Here is an 18,433-nt window from a genome sequence, read left to right on the forward strand (position 1 = left end):
AGGCCTAAGTCTCCAACTTCATCATCGTGAATGCAAATTTAATAAATTAAAATAAACTGAATTGGGGTGCAATTATAATTGTTCCTATTATAACCTTTTATTGCCTATACAGTAGTGTTTTGTGTAGCTACACAAAAGTGAAAATCATATTAGTAACTGTAGACAAAGACTAGTTAAATACCCACTGAAAATGTTCCAGAGGGATGACTGATAAAATTTAAGATTTTGTATTGCTTCGTTAACCTTGCATATAGATCCTAATTACTACCTTGCTTTGCTATTGTTCATCTCTATAATTGTACTATTTCACTCTGCAAAGCAATTTTTGAGATCAGGATTGTATGAAAAACACCAAATTTTATTATAGTATTCTTGTTTTAGCAATCCCAAAGTGCAGGAGGTTTGTTTTGTTTTAAATCAAGCCCTGTATTGTGTGTTTCATTCTTCAATTTGTATTTCTTGATCAACTCTGATTTAGTTGGCTGTAAGTCAAGCTTTTTACTTTTTAAAAAATTCTCCTGAAATGATTGTTGGTAAAATGGTAAAACGCTCATGCAAGAGTGACTTTTACAGGAATAAAATGATGTTGGATGCAGAACTGATTTGCCAACATTGCCCACAATGCGAATAACCACCCTGTCCAGTACGTACTCATAAACAGGATGCTTTATCTTCCTCTCCAACTCGAAAAAGTCCCTGGAAGAAAGCAGAGGGAGGCGGCATTGAGTGGAGGGCTGCTGTCCAGAGGTGGCAGATGCATCCTCATTCCCGTCCACCTTTAGCCCAGGCGCCCTCCCTGAACTTGGCTGAGTGATTTTAACTGTTTCCCTTTAAATTGCAGCTCTGAGCCCGCCCCGCGCACAGCCTGCCGAGGAGCCCAGGTGAGGCGCTAAAGAGCGGCGTGGTTTGCACAGCCCAGGTGCGGTAGGTCTATGGGGGATATGTACTGGCTAACCGATCTCCTAGCTGCTAACCCCGGGCACTAGAGAGCGGGGCTCCCGGACTCCGCTCTAGCCCGAAGAGCCTCGCTTTGTTGTGAAGTCCCGTGGAAACGCTCTGCACTAACCAATATTTCCCTCTAGTCGGAGCCCGCAAGCCCCAGGGAAGTGACACGCACTAACTCCAGCTCCTCACGGGCTAGGCAGGGAGCAGAGCTCCCGGGAACGCACTGAGCCGCTTGGCCATCTCCCAGCCTCTTCCCCGGCCCAGAAGCCAGCCGCTAGGCTCGGCCAGGCATGAGTCCCTCTTGAAGCAGCCGGGCCCACCCTCTCGCTCCCGCGCCGCCCCTCTGCAGGAGGCTGCCAGCCGAGCGGGGCGCAGGCGGCAGCAGCGGCCATGGGGCCAGGAGGAGGCGGCTGGTGAGCGTCCCGCGCCGGGACAAGATGGGGGGACGTTATTAGCGGCGCAGCTGCCGGGACAGGAGCTCCGTGCATGGTGGCGGGCGAGCGAGAGCCGCCCCTGGCGCCTTACGGCTGGGAGCTCGCTTGGAGAAGTCAGGTACGGGGCAGCTGGGCTCGGTCCCTGCTTTGCGCGCTCAGGCGCTGGCTTTGCAGGGCTGCCTGCTCGCCCGCAGGGTTGTTGTTCCGCGGGGCGGCGAGTGTAATCCGATCCGTCCCGTGCAAGCGGGGGTGTGGGCAGAGGGGTCGCTGCGGGCACGCTCGGCCCTGCTGCTGCGCTGCTATTTTTAGCGGTGAACTTCTGGAAGTTTGGACGCGCCAGCGAGCGCCGCGGGCGGGTACCGATGGGCCCCGGGCTGAGCGCTGGCCCCAGAGCGGGCTCCCTGCGGCGAGGAGGTGAGGCGGCACGCTGGTGAGTGAGTGCACCACGGGCTGCCGGCTGCTGCTGAGTCCGGGGAGCCGCTCCCCGCCCGGGCGCGCGCTGCCCTGCGGAACGCCTGGCGACGTGGTGCCCGCGCTCTCCCTCGCCCCGTTCACGCACAGGCAGCCCCTGGGGGTGCGCTATCGGCGTGTGAAACTCAGGAAAGTTTAGCCAAATCAGCCCGGCGTGGGGGAAGGAGCCGGGGTGCTGCTGATCGCGGGGCGGGCAGCCCTGGGCCAAAGGCGGGCGGGCAGGGGGCTGGCCGGGCTCAGACTGGAGGTGACGCGAGCCGTGCGTGTCCGAGTGGGAACGCTAGCGCGGCACAGGTTTATCGGTTGTTTGGTTCGCTGTCCCTTGGCCAGGCTTGTGCCCGTGTTAACGGGGATGCCGTGGTAGCTGTAGTCAGTGCGGAGCGCAGGTCCCAGGTGGGCACAATGTGCAGTGCAAGCCCCTAGGCGATGCTGGTGGGCCCCTTGCTCCGTAGGAGGGGGCTGGCCGGGTGGGGGAATCGCTTTTTGGCGTGGCTACAGAGGGATCGTGTAGCTGTTGATTGGGGGGGGCACAATTTAAAGGTTCTGTGACCACCCCACAGCATAGCCTCCGGAACTACAACAGAGGTTTCCAAAGAGGGGACGTGCCCCAGTGGCGGGGGCAGAGGAACGTTTGGGGCAGTGGCACCAGGCAGGGCTAGGGGAGGGGGCATCGCCTCCACCCCCTGACTCACCTCAGCGGCCACCCAGCCTGTCTGGGTTGGGAGGGTACAACCAACAATTGTAAGCCAAAGACGGGGTCTAAAGCTTACAATTGTTGGTTGTGGCCCCCACCCAACCCAGACAGACTGAGTTGCCCCTGAGGTGAGTCGGGGTGAAGATGGCACTCCTGCCCTGAGCCCTGCAAGAGCTGTCCTGAGCCGCCTGGCATTGGCCTGAGTGTTCCAAGGGGGGGGGGCGAGCCCCACGGTTTGAAAACCTCTGATAGAAGCTGTGCTAAATGGAAGGCAGGGTGAGCCTCACTGCAGTGCCAGGGGAGCAGAGGTCCTGCTATAGGAATGGGAGAGCGGCCTCTGCCCTGGGAACAGGCCTGGGGTATTTGCCCCAAGGCGGTCTTTAAAGCAGGTGGTGGGAAGCACTGGGACTCCAGCAACAGGGAAGGAGAATAAGCCCCAGGTAGCAGGCTCAGCTTACAGCCAGCCGCCCTGCTGCTTCCTCCCTCCCTGTGCTGCACGGGGACATGGTGAGTGCTGATGCCAGGGAGAGCTGCTGCCTCCTGGATGCTGGCTATCTGTGGGAGAAGCATGCCTTGCCCACTCCCATTGCCCTGGGGCTGTGGGACAGAGTCTGCTGCAGCCCCTCCATATGGGTCCCCTCCAAGCATTTAGCTGTTGCTAAATGGAAGGCAGAAATCTTGGGGGGAAGGGGCATGTGACCCTAAGTCATCCCCCACTGTTGCCTCTACTTGGCTAGACTGCCCAGCTGTGGTGGGAGTTCTGGTCAGTCTTTAACTGCCCCCTCCACCCCCATTCCCAACTGCCCCAAGTTTCTTTATTACACAGTTCTTCCTGTGAACATATGTATTGCTCTTATTATCTTGTTATAACAAATCAGAACCCAGGCTATAGCCAGGTGGGATTGATACTCAGAGATTGCCAGTCTTCCTGTTTCTGTCTGCATTTGGTAAATCTCAACCTGTTCTCTATCTCCACCTTTGTGGCAGTCACATGGGGCTTCGGTAGTGAGCTACAGTAGCTGGCATAAATTCAGGCCCCAAAGATTTTGCTGAAGTGTTGCTGCTGCTTGAAGTAACAGGCATGAAATACATTGTGACCCTCTAAAAATATTTGTGGGCAGTGATGGGAGATAATGGGAGAACTTTATTGAAAGGAAAACTGTGGCCTTGAAAAATGTAGGAGCTGTTTTACTTTGAAATCATATTCTTTAGAGAAATCACTCTTTGTTTCTATGGGATAGCGTTCCCATAAGACAGCAAGGAGTTTTCAGGGAGTGCCATCGCACCAGTATTTGCTCTTCTCATCAGATTTGGCTGTATCTTGTGTGTATCTGCAAAGCAGTGTTTGATCAGTAGTGTTTCTTTCTTGTAGGCTATAATCAAACTGAGGCTAGTGTGCAATCAGTGCTCTGCTTTCCATGGAGGGCATAAAAATAAAGTGTTTGTATTTTGTATTTACTGTAAGTGCTGCATGTGAAACAAAATTGAAAGAAGTCTTTTTAAAACAAATTCCACAAATGGAAGTTTTGGAGCCAACCATATTAAGGAAAATGGAATAACTGCTAGAGTAGTTGGCGTTCACACACAAGAAAATCCTGAGTGCCAAGATTTAACTGATTTTTGCTGGAGACTGACTCAGACCCTCTGTTGCTTTAAACTAGCAGATGTTTATCATAGGTGGTTACTTCTTGGATAGTCATGGTAAATATCTTAACTCAGTATGTTTAATATATTCAACCACAGTTGCAGTTGGCTCCTGCCATAACTGCAAGGCGCAGCCCTATAAAGACACCCTGGATCACATTTCTGCTCTGTTATTCCAGTGTAAATAACTGAAATAACTTCATTGAAGCCAAACTCTTTTACACTGGTGTAAGTGAAAGCAGAATGTGGCTAGTGCTTAACAAATCCTCCTGTCAGCCTGCCAGCAAACATTTAATAAGATCATTGAGAACATTTGCCAAAATGATGGAAGTTTAACTTGAATTTTAAAAAGGTGTTTACATGTCCACTCACATCAAAGCTGAAAACACTTTTGGACATAGACCTAATGAGAATAAATTTGTGATGAGATATTGAAAAGATTTGTTTGAGACAAGGATGCTGATTTAAATGACACTATTTAAAATATGGGGGGAGGGATAAAGGGGATTGGAATTAAAATGGCTTGTTGAATCTCATTGAACTACATGAATGTTTATTGAAAGCTCTCCAATCGAGCTTTAAAAAACCCACTATTTAAATAGGAATGTTCTATCTCTCATCTCCTCCACATTATCTCAGCCTTGCATGCCAAGAATTGCAACATGTTAGTTAATATATTATGCTGGTACATTTTAATTATAAAGGGTGTGCAAACAAGGCAGTTAGTTGTCTTTTCCGCTTTTTAATGGGTTTCCCTGGGAAGTCTGCTGTAGAAAGTGCAGACAAATGTTGGTCTATTCAAGTGAGTCACAAGTGTGTTTTTTGTTTTGTTTTGTTTTTTCCATTTGAGCTGGAATTATCAATTTATCCATAGTGGTAAACTTTTAGAAGTAACTGCTAGTGATAGGCACCTTGCAAATCCCCTAATTACTATCATGCATAGTGTTTTACTCTTGTCCCATTATCTTCAGTACTGTTATAATTCTGTCCATAACATTTGAAAATCCTACTAATATTTTTGTTTTAATGATGTACAACAGCATCAGTTGGTATCACCATATGTGGAGTTTTGCTGTTACAGTCTAAGAGTCTGATCTTACACACACGAACAAAAGTAGTGTTCATAACTGCAAGTGAACCATTGGGTCCCTTACCACTGTGGGGAGGCAAAAGAAGTTTCCACTAATAAATCTTCTTCCTCCAGGGTGGATCTGGAGCTGCCAGCAGCCTAAGCCCCCTGGACCCCACTGAGGTGTGGAGAACAGAAATGTTCACATGGGGCAGATTATGCTCCCATACTCTTGTGGAGTAGCACTTTACTCTGCAGTTAGCTCCACTGATTTCAACAGGGCAGGGCAAAATCTTACCCTTAGAGTGTGGGGGAAGCAGGATGGAATAAAGGGAGAACAGAACAAACAGACCCCTCTTCAAACAGCCAGGGGTGGGATGAGAGCCCTCCCAGCCAGTGGTCTGGAGACTTAAAAAGTGTTCTCTTGTTAGCACAGATCTTGGGGATATTGGATTTGTAAGGTTTTTGCTTCCAAGTTCATTTTATTAGGACTGTGCTTAATTTTATGTAAACTTATTGTGAGTGGTTCCTCCTGGGGTGCCACCTTGAACTGAGGTACCACTGAGCTCCCTGACCCACCAGTCTGGGGTTCCTCTCACATTGTACTGTTTTGACAAGCTGCAAAGCCCTCTAGCCTGTACTTTCACCAGGTAGGGGGACACCCAGATGCAGTTACAGGCAGACTCTCTGACCAGTCCCTGCATAGGAAGGCTACAGCTAGGGCAACTCCCAACTCCTCAGGCACCCTCCCCCCGAGAGTATAGACCCAAAATTATACAGTCTTGGGCTGCACAGGAAACTGTGCAGCCCAAGCTCATAAAATTTGCCCCGTCCCTCAATGTGGAGAGGAATATGCAACAGCTTTTGCCCCTGAGTTATAATTCCCACACACTTCACTCCAACTCACCAGTTTAGATAAAGCTAAAGCAAGTTTATTAACTACAAAATATGGATTTTAAGTGATTATAAGTGATAGCAAACAGAGCAAAGCCAATTACCTAGCAAATAAACAAAAAACACAAACTCAGCTTAATTTACTAAATAGATTGGATATGAATAACAGATTTTCACCCTAAGAGATGATACAAGCAGACTGCAGATTCTTAAGGGGTCAGCTGCACTTGCTTTACAACTTGGAATCCCCAGGTGTTTCATTCACAGGTAGAAATCCCTTTAGCCTGGGTCCAGCACTTCCCCTAGTTCAGTTTTCGTTCCTTGGGTGTTTTCAGGAGTCTTGTGTGGGGAGTGAAGAACACCAGATGATGTCACTTCCTGCTTTATATAGCTTTTGCATATGGTGGGAACCCTTTGTTCCCAAAGCTTGGTTCCCAGACCAGACCATGGAAAAATACTGACATCCCAAGATGGAGTCCAGAGACATCTGGTCTCATCACATGTTGTTGTAGAGTCATAGCAGCCATTACTCAAGGCTGTCTGTAGTGTTCTCAGGAAGGCTCTCGAGGTGGGAGATAAGCTTCTCCTAAGGCCTATTGTTTTCCCTAATGACTCATTGTCCTGAATAGACCCTTCCCCACCCACTATCTAGACCAGTGCTCTTCACTATTTTTGAAGTGGGGGCCACTTTGGCAAAAAACCTTCAATATGAGAGCCACATCAACTACTAAATTAACACATTGCTTACTGCTCCTTAACGATGTAAGGTTACAGAGCCACTCGTGTAACTAAAACAAAGTCTACTTGTACAATAAAACAATACTCCTTTTATAAAATAACCAGGAGAATATATGGAATTAAAAAGGCACCTATGCAAATAAACTTTTTCAGAGCAGAATAATGCAAAACTTACTTTAAAAACTGGGTGAGCGAAAGTGTGCCTGTTCCTCCTTGACTTTGTTCATGCAGTATTTGTAATCTGTCATCGCAATTCTAGTAAGGCAGTCCAAATATTTGTTGGTCAATTTGTTCCTCTGTTTTCTTTTCACCTCCCTCGCTGGAGCTGAGGGGCTCAGGGCTGCGGCAGAGGGTTGGGATGCGGGGGGAGGGGCCTCTGGCTGGGAGTGAGGGCTTTGGGGTAGGGCTGGAGATAAGGAGTTTGGGGTGCAGGCAGGCTGCCCCAGGGCTGGGGCCAGAGGACTCGTCCCCCCAGTCCCCCCCTGCTGGCAGGCAGCATGGAGCTCAGGGGGAAGGGGCCCCCCTGTCTCTTCCCTGCCAGCAGCAGGGAGCTCCAGGGCTAGGGGAGAGGCCCGCAGTAGCTCTGCAAGCCACAACTTGCTCCCCTTCCCAATTCTCACTCACCCCCTACCTCCCTCCTTTCCAGGTCCCTGCTGTGTGGCCCTTTAGAGCTGCTGCACCGCTATTTATAGCCTACTGTGCAGCTTAGAGGGAATTTAGCGAGCCGCACTTAAGGTTGATGGGAGCCGCCACGGGCTTGCGGGCCTTGCAATGAAGAACACTGATCTAGACTGAAAGCATCTCGTCTAGTGGGTGTTACCCACGTGTAACTACATTTGAAATACAGATATATATAGTCAATATTCATAACTTCAGATACATGCATTCAAATAGGATAATCATATTCAGCAAATCATAACTTTTCCAATGACATCTCACATGGCTTATCTTGCATAAAATACATCATAGTTATGCCATACTCGTAACATCACTGTGAAGAATATGGATGGAGTGCAGTGTCACACATATATACTAATTAGATGTGACCCTTACTTCTGTCAAGTTGCTCATGAGGCTGTTTATTGCTGCAGAAGTTATTAGTTGATTTATATGAATGCTTATGTCACACTTAGAATATCAATCAGAGAGTCAAGTTTCAGCATTTGGAGTGTTGCATATGTTATTTCAAATGCCAGATTTTAATGGACAGAATATATGTGAGGAATTCTCTGTACTTAGGAAGGGCAGTTTTACTCTGACCATTTGTAAATGTTCTAATGCCTAAAACACTGCTAGACAGACATTGTTGCAATTTAACTTTAGGTGGAAAGCAATAAGTGAGGAATAACAAAGAATAGAATGGATGGGGAATGGGTTACCACAATACGACCCAGCTAAGTATGCACACATTATGATGGTTCAGTAGACAATTGGGTTTCTTTTTAGTTAAAAGAGGTCTTATTTATTGGCTCTCTTTTTATTGGCATCACCAATGAGATGACTGTGTAGGAAGGATTTGAATGAGGAAAGAGTAATGAATGGTCTGGCAGAGCAGAATTGGGATGATGTCCTAAGATAAGGGGCAGTGTGGGAAGAGCGGGTCAAGGGGCATTGAATCTGCCATTGCTGGTAAAGTGCTGGAGGCAGAAAGTATCGTATTGCATCAGCCTAGCTTGGCAGGAACAGACTAATATTGGAGCTTGAAGGAACACTTTGTGCTCAGATTGTTTACCACAGGTTGTTTACTGTATATGAATCCTGAAATGCAGTGGCTGCATACTTACAGATTGTTTTGATGTATGAAATGTAGAACACCTCCTATTCTTGAGATTGATGTTCAGTGTAAGAAAAAAGGACTCGCCACATAAATGAGAGGCCATCCCTTCACAGAGACAGATGTTTTCCATATCTTGTCGTCCCAGTGTATGAAATGCTAAATACATTTAAGCAGGTGACCTTTTAAAAAGGAGTCACAGGAAAAAAAAATCCTATAAAACATGTAGTTTATAGTAACTTTATTTTTGTTAAATATCTTAGAAAACAATATAAACTTCAGAAAGGCTTAACAATACTCATGAGCAGGTCTGTAGGCTTGTCATGCTGGTGAAAATGTCAGATACCGGGAGTTCTCTGTTTATCTATTACTTCTGTGCTGGAAGGCTCTATGTGGGTTAACTCACTGGCCTGGTTCAGATGGGAGGCCCTGAGGGAGGGTCAGAGAGTGAGCCTACCCCACACTTACCTTGCAGTTGTAGCTTCTGTGTCCTGCAGGGCTGGGCCTGGCTCCCTGGTCCAGGTGTTACGACCTGGCACATGGAATTGTAGCACCATTCACTCAAATTTGGCCTGTCCACCCCTTCATCATGATGGATGGTCAGCTTGGGCCAACCTGAGTGATGGTGTGGCCCCAGGCACCAGGTTGCAACACCTGGAGGAGGACCAGAGACATCCCAGAGGACTGGACAAGGGCAAATATAGTACCTATATATAGTACCTATTGCGATAGACCCAGGCCAGGTGGGTACAGCAGAGTAGTCCTGTTGGTATCCAGGAAGTGGGCGGGCAGAGCCCTCCCACTGCTAAAGGACCTCCCCAGCCTAAAGGGAGGATCCACAGGTCCGTGATACCAAATAATTGCGGGGGGCAACTAATGAGATAACAGGAATGGGAGTGAGATCACAGGGCTAAACGAATCTGACAGGGACACTGAGCAGAGAACCCTGGACAGCGCCCACTGCTCCTCAAAGGTGTCAAGGGAGCCAGCGGGCGCTGCCCAGAGGAACTCTGCCCGGATGTGTAAACAAACTGGCCCGGCCCACCAGGGTGCTTACCCTGGCAAGCCGTGTGCCAGAGGTTGCCGACCCCTGGTGTAGATAATACTACTTAATTCTGCCTCTGTTCTGGGGACTGGAATAGATAACCTATCAAGGTCCCTTCCAGTCCTACATTTCTATTATTTCCTTTTTTTAAAGAAATTTCACTTGTTCAGCCTAATTTTGTTTTTAATCTAGAAAAGGAATCAGATCTGAAGTTAGCTTTGAAAACTGTGCCATAGGTACAGAACTGTGTGCTTGCTTGAGCCCGTATGGACTGGTTTCATAGTCCAGTGGACTGCTAGTATTTATCATCACTAATCTACAAATAGAGCCAGGCACACATGGGTCTACTGCCTGTTGGCCAGAATGTAGCTGTTCTGGTTTCTATTCCATCCATGGTCTACCTCCACCTCATACAACCTGGCTAGTGCAGTTGAACAACTTGCCCAGTACTTAATGGAGTTTGGGGGCTGGATGAAAGCTAACTGACCAAAGCTTGATCCAGATAAAGCTGAGAAGATATTTACAGGCTGGGGAATGGAACCAGAGGAGATATCCGTTATCTCAATTAAAGGATTGTGCCTGGTAGTTTTTACCGCTATTTGGAACCCTGGATATTTTGCTTAATTCCCCAGCTGCTTTTGGATGTTCATGTAGCAGCCAAGTTCCTGTGTTACGGGCTGCAGCTGGCAAAACATCTGTCCTTTCCTCTTTTGGATGCACACCTCACCACAGTGATTCATGCTTGTCTCCTCAAGATTGGCTTGCTGCAATGAGCTCTACACCTTCAGATGATTTGGAAATTTGACTTGAAGCTGGTGCTGAAGGCTTAGTAAACTGTGCTCGCTCAAGGAACATGTTATACCTGTGCTTCTTGATCTGCAGTGGCTGCCAGCTTGGTTTCGGGGTGAAGTTCAGGATATTGATTTTTGGCCTGTAAAAACCTAAGTTATTCAGGTCTTGAGTACATGTGAGACTACTTGTCACCTTGCATGACGCTGCAGCAGATGTAAACTGAGATGCATGAACTAATAGAAGAGAGGGGACTGGTGGGAGTGCATACTCTGTGGGATTCTCAACTCTACAATACATTTATCTCCCTTTCCACTCATGCATGTATCTAATAGAGCCTGGTTTGGTTACCTGCAGGACCCCCTCAGAGCTTCTCTAGTCTTTCTGGGGGAGGAGGCTGTTGGATAAGGAAAATATGAGAGGAGTGAGATGTGGTGAGTTGGATACTTTTTTCACAGCTGATTTGGCCTGTGGAGTTTACTAAATGTTTATGTAATTATTGTTCATCACCTAGTGTAGTAGGTAGATGCTTATAAATAAATGCAAGTAGTTAAAAGAAAACAACCCCTCATAGGTAATACTAATGACAGACTGTGGACAAAGGATAATTTCAGTTCTAAAGCCTACCACCAAGTTCCTTGAGCTGTCAGTTATATCTGGGTTTCTCAATCTTTTTCTTTCTGAGCGCGCCCCCCCCCCCAACATGCTATAAAAACCTCCAAGGCCCAGCAGGGGCAGGGGAGAGCCCTTGGGCACAGGTGTAGTTTTACTTTGATTTTGGGGGTATGAAGGCTGTAAGGGCGTGAGCCAGCTCTGCACAGCGGGGTCCAGGGAAGGAGTGCCACCTCCACTCCCTGACTCACCTCAGCAGGCCAGCTGGGGGGCTGTGTGCCAGGAGAGCTCCCCTTGCTCCCCGAGGGCTCTGCTGCCCTGGAGCTGGGTCACCCTGCCCAGGCAGCTCTTCAAAGGGGCTGTAAGCTGAGGAGCTGCCGCAAGGCTGGGCACCAGCAGCAGAAAGGGGAAAGCCACAGCTGCCTGCTCCATGGTACCTGCACCAGGCAGAGGTGCAGCTGCCCCACACCTCTGGTTCTGGCTTCTGACCTATGACCTGGCCAGAGGGTGGGGCCTGAGGCAGATTGGGGGAGAGGCGGGGGTGGGGGGGGCTGGAACTATCCCCGGGACTTCCACACTCTGGGTAAGGCACTGAGTTATGGTCTCTCCTGAAATGGGATCAGTTCAATAAAGTCTAGGCTAGAGGGAGAAACAACATTAAAAGTGTGAAGTGCAGACTGGCATGTGCCCAGTAATTCTGCGGAGTAAACCATTGGGAGGGGTGGGAATGCATTGTATGCATAGTGAGAATGGTAGCTTCAAAAAGAGAAGTCCATGCATCAGCTGCAACATGATAATAGTTAGCATTTAGATAGCATGTTCCATGTGGGATATCAAATCACATCTTCCATGTGATTTAGGTATGGTAATACATCAGCAATACTAATAGTGATCAGATTGGCATGAATTTGATTATTCATATAGGGCCTGATCCAAAGTTTCGGTTCACTTCATTGAGATTTGGATCAGGGCTATATGGTTCATCCTAAAAGTTCTCAAGCACCCTCAACTCCATCGGGACAGGATGGTGCTCCAGACCTTGCAGGATAGGTTTAGAGAAAGGTCGCTTTTCTTGATTCTGTGACCTTTTACTTTGCAGGTTGGTGAAGGGGATTTGAATCTTAGCTCTTTAAATACAACAAGGTAGTAATAGTGTGAACCTCAAAACCTTGGCTTTTTTTCTCTGGCTTCCTGATTGAGTTGGGAGGGGGGGAGGGCATGAGATGAGGCAAACAAGGTCTCCCATCCAGCACATTGTCTTACTTCTGTCTCTCTCCAAAACCTATTGCAGTCAATAGACTTCATCAGGCTTAGGATCAGGTACTTTTAAATTTCTAAATTCCTCAGGACAGGGATTCCCTCATTTTCCAACACCAACTACACAGCATGTATAATACAAGTGGACAAACAATATAACTTCTGGAATAACAGGATCCTGAATTGCACCTCTGATATGTAATTTTACAAAGGTTTTCATACGATAACCAGAACCAGATTCACATGGACTTGTAGTTCCTGAAATGTTCTTGGTGAGGTAGAATTTCTGTTTTACTAGAAGTTTCTATTGCTGTGATTTCCAGATGGCACATTGATTGCACTGCTGTGTAATAGTCACTCAGTTCAGCAACCCCTAATGGGGCACTGAGAACTGAAAATAGGTATGTCTGCATCACTTATTTAGTTGTGATACAGCTTTTATTTTTATCTCTTCATATAAAGTGTGTAAAGTTTTAGTGTCGGTCACGTCTATTGACTTACTGTTTTCTTTCTCTGATACGGAAGAAGGATTCTTACTAGTTATTTACATCTCTGAGCTTATTAAAACAAATTAAATATGTTGCTACTTGAAAAATGGCAATTTGCCAAGGAGCCTTCTTTGGCAGAGACTGCAATGCAGTAAATGTAATCCTGGGGTGTGTAGGTGAGAGTTTGAGAAGCGGGAGAGCACACCTATGAGACAGAAGAATCTTGTTTCTGATCTAATTGATCAGAAACACCTTGGAAGCCAGCATGAAAATCATATGCTTGCTCCCTCACTGAGTGAGCAATATCATAGAGACATGGTAGTGACTTCATTGTTATCTATCAGTCTGATTCTGTTCTATTTCACTCCTCCAACCCGTATAAACTTTGCTTCTCAATCTCTGGGGCTGAAAATTCATCTACTTAGTCCCAGCTCATAGAGGATTGATTTACTTATGGGAAGTTGACATGGGCTGACCATGGGAAGGGATGAAGAAATAGAATGGAAGGGAGCAGAGTATCCTCATAATCCCCTCCGCTTCCATGACTTGTGCTGCATGAACATCAGTACTGGCCATGAAAAAGAAGAGGGCAATTTATGTCCGTTCTTCAGGGAAGGGCTGCTGTTATCTTCTGACCACGAATCTTTGAGCAGTTATATTAAAAGCTATTTGTCCAAAGCAAATTATCAGCAATTTGGCCAAAATCTTTCTGAATTTGTGTTCAAAGTAGGGCTGGCGATTAATCACAGTTAACTCACATGATTAACTCAAAAAATTAATCGCGATTAATAGCACTGTTAAATAATAGAATACCAATTGAAATTTATTAAATATTTTGGATGTTTTTCTATATTTTCAAATATATTGATTTCTATTACAACAGAATACAAAGTATACAGTGCTTGCTTTATATTATTTTTATTACAAATATTTGCGCTGTAAAAATGATAAATGAAATATTTTTCAATTCACCTCATACAAGTACTGTAATGCAATCTCATTATTGTGAAAGTAACTTACAAATATAGCTCTTTTTGTTACATAACTGTACTCAAAAATAAAACAATTAAAAACTTTAGAGCCTACAAGTCCACTCAGTCCTACTTCTTGTTCAGCCAATTGCTAAGACAAGAAAGTTTATTTACATTTATGGGAGATATTGCTGCCTGCTTCTTATTTATAATGTCACCAGAAAGTGATAACAGGTGTTTGCATGGCACTTTTGTAGCCGGCATTGCAAGGTATTTACGTGCAGGATATAAACATTTTATTAAAGCTAATGTTTAAAAAAAATTATATAATACATAGGTTGAGAAAAGAGTGTCTGTACATCTGGATATAGTGCTTCGATTATCCACAAATACGAAGTTTGGTTTTAAAAGTCATGTGATATATAATCAGCAGTAATCCAAATTTAGGTGAATAGATTTAACAATACAGGTTAGATATTAGAATCCGAATACTTGGGTACATCAATCATGAAAAGTTGTACAGAGATTTGGTTGTGGAAAGCAAAATATATCAACAAGTGAAGATTGTCCCTCAGTAATTGAGAATTTAGGGTAGGTTGTCCATTTAGAAAATACAATCCTTGAGGGAAGTATTTTAGTTACTTTCCTGACTGTGCTTCTCATCGGCACTCAAGCTCATCCCTCCTGATATTGCTGATGTCCAGTGATGTGTTCTATGTAGATGTCCCTCGACCACCTGATGGCATCCGACACCATAAGTTGCCGCATCAGCCGAGCATAGCGTTGATCAATTCCGCATTCTCTCAGCACTCGCTCGTTACTGGGGTCCCGTGGGCTGAAGGCTACGACGATCAGTGTGTGTGTCTGAACCTGGTAACCCTTAACTCTCAAGATTTTAGCCAGAGGGGCATATTTCTTTACCTTTTGAGCTTGGGCATCATGGAAGGCTGGGGTCCTGTTCTTGAAGGGCACTGTGGCATCCACCATGATGATCTTCTTCTGGTCCTTGGTGATGACGAAGTCTGGTTGCAGTTGGCTGTCAGTTCCAGGGATGGCGGCATTTATAGCAACCTTCCCCCACGTGTGGCGGGATGGCTCTGGCCAGGCGATCTTGGATGGCGTTGTGTTGCAGCTGCAAAGCTCTCAAATGGGGCTTGCGGCTACACAGGACGTGTCCATTTTGGGGGTTGCGCAGAGCAGGGATTAAGGTAGAAGGGTATGAGTTTCCTAGATGAGCAACACAGACTTCTTCACATCTCCCACAGTGTAAATATTTGCTCACAGACAGGTTGGGCACTGACCTTTCCAGCCCCCTCCCAGATTTGGCTTTGTGGTAAATTGCATTTTCCTTTCTCCTACCGCCTTTCATTTATGGTAGTGGTTTTTTTAACTGAGGGCTACATGGGACTCACTGCAGAGTCCATCTATGCTGGTCCTGATCAACCAAAAGAGTAGCTAGCTGTACATTTCTTCCTCCTTCCTTCCCAGTGGCCATAGGATAAAGCCTTCAGAACCCTCTCAGTCCTTGCTGTCCTCGAGATTGAGAAATTGGCCTTTTGCTTTTTTGCATGGGCTTGTTCCTATGCTGTTGTGTTTTACATTGATATGAGCAAAGGATGTACTTTCAGTTGGTGGCTTTGGATTTTCTGGCTCTAACCATTATCTGGACAGGGATTCAGGAGACCTGGGTTCCATTTCCAGCTCTGCTGCTGGCCTGCTGGATGACCCCGAGCAAGTCACTTCATCTTCCTGTACCTCGTTTTCCCCATCTGTAAAACTGGAATAATGATACCAACCTCCTTTGTAAAGCCTTTTGAGATCTACGATGTCAGGGCTAGGCATTTTTATTATTTGTTCCAACCTGAATGTTTTACATAACACTTTTCTTTTTTTCTCATTATTGGCTGTGCTAGTTTGTAGAAGACAGCCATTTTGTAGTGATGGATTTAACAGTCAGAAAAGAAGAAGGGCAATGGGGATGTGCCATGGGGACTGTTAGAAACAATTATCTGGGAATCTGGAGGTCCTGAACAGTGTTGTTTAGTCTTAGATCATCAATATCGTCTAGCATGTAGAAGCTGGGAAGTAAAGATCCAAAACAGTCACAAAGCACCTTAAAGGGATGTGAACCATCTGGAGTTGATAGAAGGCAGACAAAATGGGGACTATAAGAGGACAGCCACCACCTTTGGGGAGTTGAATTTTCAGGGGAGTTTAATTTTCTACAATTGCTTAGTTACTTTCAGTGAGATTGCATTATGGCATGATCAAGGCTTTGAGTGCACTGTAGTGCGTATGAAGAGTTATTAAAGAACAGAGCATTCTCAGGGCTTCTTAGCATAGTAGCTGCTAGAATATAGTACGCTCTTATTTCTCACATTTGGGCTTGACTCTGGCTTTTACAGCCATAATAATGTTATGGGTGCTGAGGAAGGGGAGGGAATGGTACAGTTTATTTTTCCCAGGTGGCAATCTCTGAAAGCATTCTGCCTGTGGTGGCTAGGAGCTCGATACCTTCTAAGTATCTGTCACCAGCAGCCTGGCTATGACTGCAGAATAGGTATATTATCTTTGGAAAATCATGGGAGATGGGAGAGATTCCAGAAGACTGGAAAAGGGCAAATATAGTGCCCATCTATAAAAAGGGAAATAAAAACAACCCAGGAAACTACAGACCAGTTAGTTTAACTTCTGTGTCAGGGAAGATAATGGAGCAAGTAATTAAGGAAATCCTCTGCAAACACTTGGAAGGTGGTAAGGTGATCGGGAACAGCCAGCATGGATTTGTAAAGAACAAATCATGTCAAACCAATCTGATAGCTTTCTTCGATAGGATAACGAGTCTTGTGGATAAGGGAGAAGCTGTGGATGTGGTATACCTAGATTTTAGTAAGGCATTTGATACGGTCTTGCATGATATTCTTATCAATAAACTAGGCAAATACAATTTAGATGAGGCTACTATAAGGTGGGTGCATAACTGGCTGGATAACCGTACTCAGAGAGTTGTTATTAATGGGTCCCAATCCTGCTGGAAAGGCATAACGAGTGGGGTTCCGCAGGGGTCTGTTTTGGGACCGGCTCTATTCAATATCTTCATTAACGACTTAGATATTGGCATAGAAAGTACGCTTATTAAGTTTGCAGATGATACCAAACTGGGAGGGATTGCAACTGCTTTGGAGGACAGGGTCATAATTCAAAATGATCTGGACAAATTGGAGAAATGGTTTGAGGTAAACAGGATGAAGTTTAACAAAGACAAATGCAAAGTGCTCCACTTAGGAAGGAAAAATCAGTTTCACACATACAGAATGGGAAGAGACTGTCTAGGAAGGAGTACGGCAGAAAGGGAACTAGAGGTTATAGTGGACCACAAGCTAAATATGAGTCAACAGTGTGATGCTGTTGCAAAAAAAAGCAAACATGATTCTGGGATGTATTAACAGGTGTGTTGTGAGCAAGACACGGGAAGTCATTCTTCCGCTCTACTCTGCTCTGGTTAGGCCTCAGCTGGAGTATTGTGTCCAGTTCTGGGCACCGCATTTCAAGAAAGATGTGGAGAAATTGGAAAGGGTCCAGAGAAGAGCAACAAGAATGATTAAAGGTCTTGAGAACATGACCTATGAAGGAAGGCTGAAAGAATTGGGTTTGTTTAGTTTGGAAAAGAGAAGACTGAGAGGGGACATGATAGCAGTTTTCAGGTATCTAAAAGGGTGTCATAAGGAGGAGGGAGAAAACTTGTTCACCTTAGCCTCTAAGGATAGAACAAGAAGCAATGGGCTTAAACTGCAGCAAGGGAGGTCTAGGTTGGACATTAGGAAAAAGTTCCTAACTGTCAGGGTGGTTAAACACTGGAATAAATTGCCTAGGGAGGTTTTGGAATCTCCATCTCTGGAGATATTTAAGAGTAGGTTAGATAAATGTCTATCAGGGATGGTCTAGACAGTATTTGGTCCTGCCATGCGGGCAGGGGACTGGACTCGATGACCTCTCAAGGTCCCTTCCAGTCCTAGAATCTATGAATCTGTGTTTCCTGCCGTGCAGCTAGTAAGACGGCAACTGTGCACTGGGGTATGGCCATTCATCCTGGGACAATAAATGCTGCCTGCTGCTGTAGCATCTCTCACCCATTGTGTTCACAGTGCTGGCTTCCAGATGAGAGCAGAAGGAAAAGTTATGCAGTCCAGGGTCTTCAAATTATAATTGTTTCGCTAGAGGGCAATAGCATTATGGGTCAAAAGTCATGTTGATATATTGACTGTAGAGTTGAGTCCGGTGTGCTTTCCCTTTTTGCACATCCTTAGGCCTGGACTACACTACACAGTTAAGTCGACATAAGGCAGCTTACGTTGAACTAATTACGTCAGTGTACACACTACAGCCTTGCCCCGCCAAATGTAAGTGCCCTACTACACCAACATAATAACCACCTCCACGAGAGGCCAGGGCCGGCTCCAGGGTTTTTGCCGCCCCAAGCGGCAAAAAAAAGCTGCGATTGCGATGGGCGGCAGCTCCACCGTGCCACTTTCTTCTTCGTCGGCAGGTCCTTCCCTCCAAGAGGGACAGGGACCCTCTGCCGAATTGCCGCCAAAGAGCCCGACGTGC

General features: G+C 46.0%; 1 protein-coding gene across 8 annotated transcripts in view; it reads left to right on the forward strand.

The window, feature by feature from the left end:
* The first annotated feature begins 769 nt into the window (after positions 1–769).
* The window catches only part of GHR (growth hormone receptor), a 203,450-nt gene continuing 185,786 nt past the window's right edge, over positions 770–18,433 (forward strand). Inside the window, exon 1 of one of the 8 annotated variants that reach the window (XM_065598886.1) lies at positions 770–881. Coding sequence is in view for 2 of the 8 variants with exons in the window: in XM_024105637.3 (XP_023961405.1) it covers positions 1,742–1,793 (52 nt within the window). In the remaining 6 variants the exon portion in view is untranslated. Of the gene's footprint in view, positions 920–989; positions 1,810–10,897; positions 10,932–18,433 lie in introns of those variants that run through there. The other 7 variants (XM_065598884.1, XM_065598885.1, XM_005282209.5 and 4 more) reach the window with 7 other exon arrangements.

The sequence above is a fragment of the Chrysemys picta genome, chromosome 6, assembly GCF_011386835.1.
Source record: "Chrysemys picta bellii isolate R12L10 chromosome 6, ASM1138683v2, whole genome shotgun sequence".
Classification (NCBI taxonomy): Eukaryota; Metazoa; Chordata; order Testudines; family Emydidae; genus Chrysemys; species Chrysemys picta.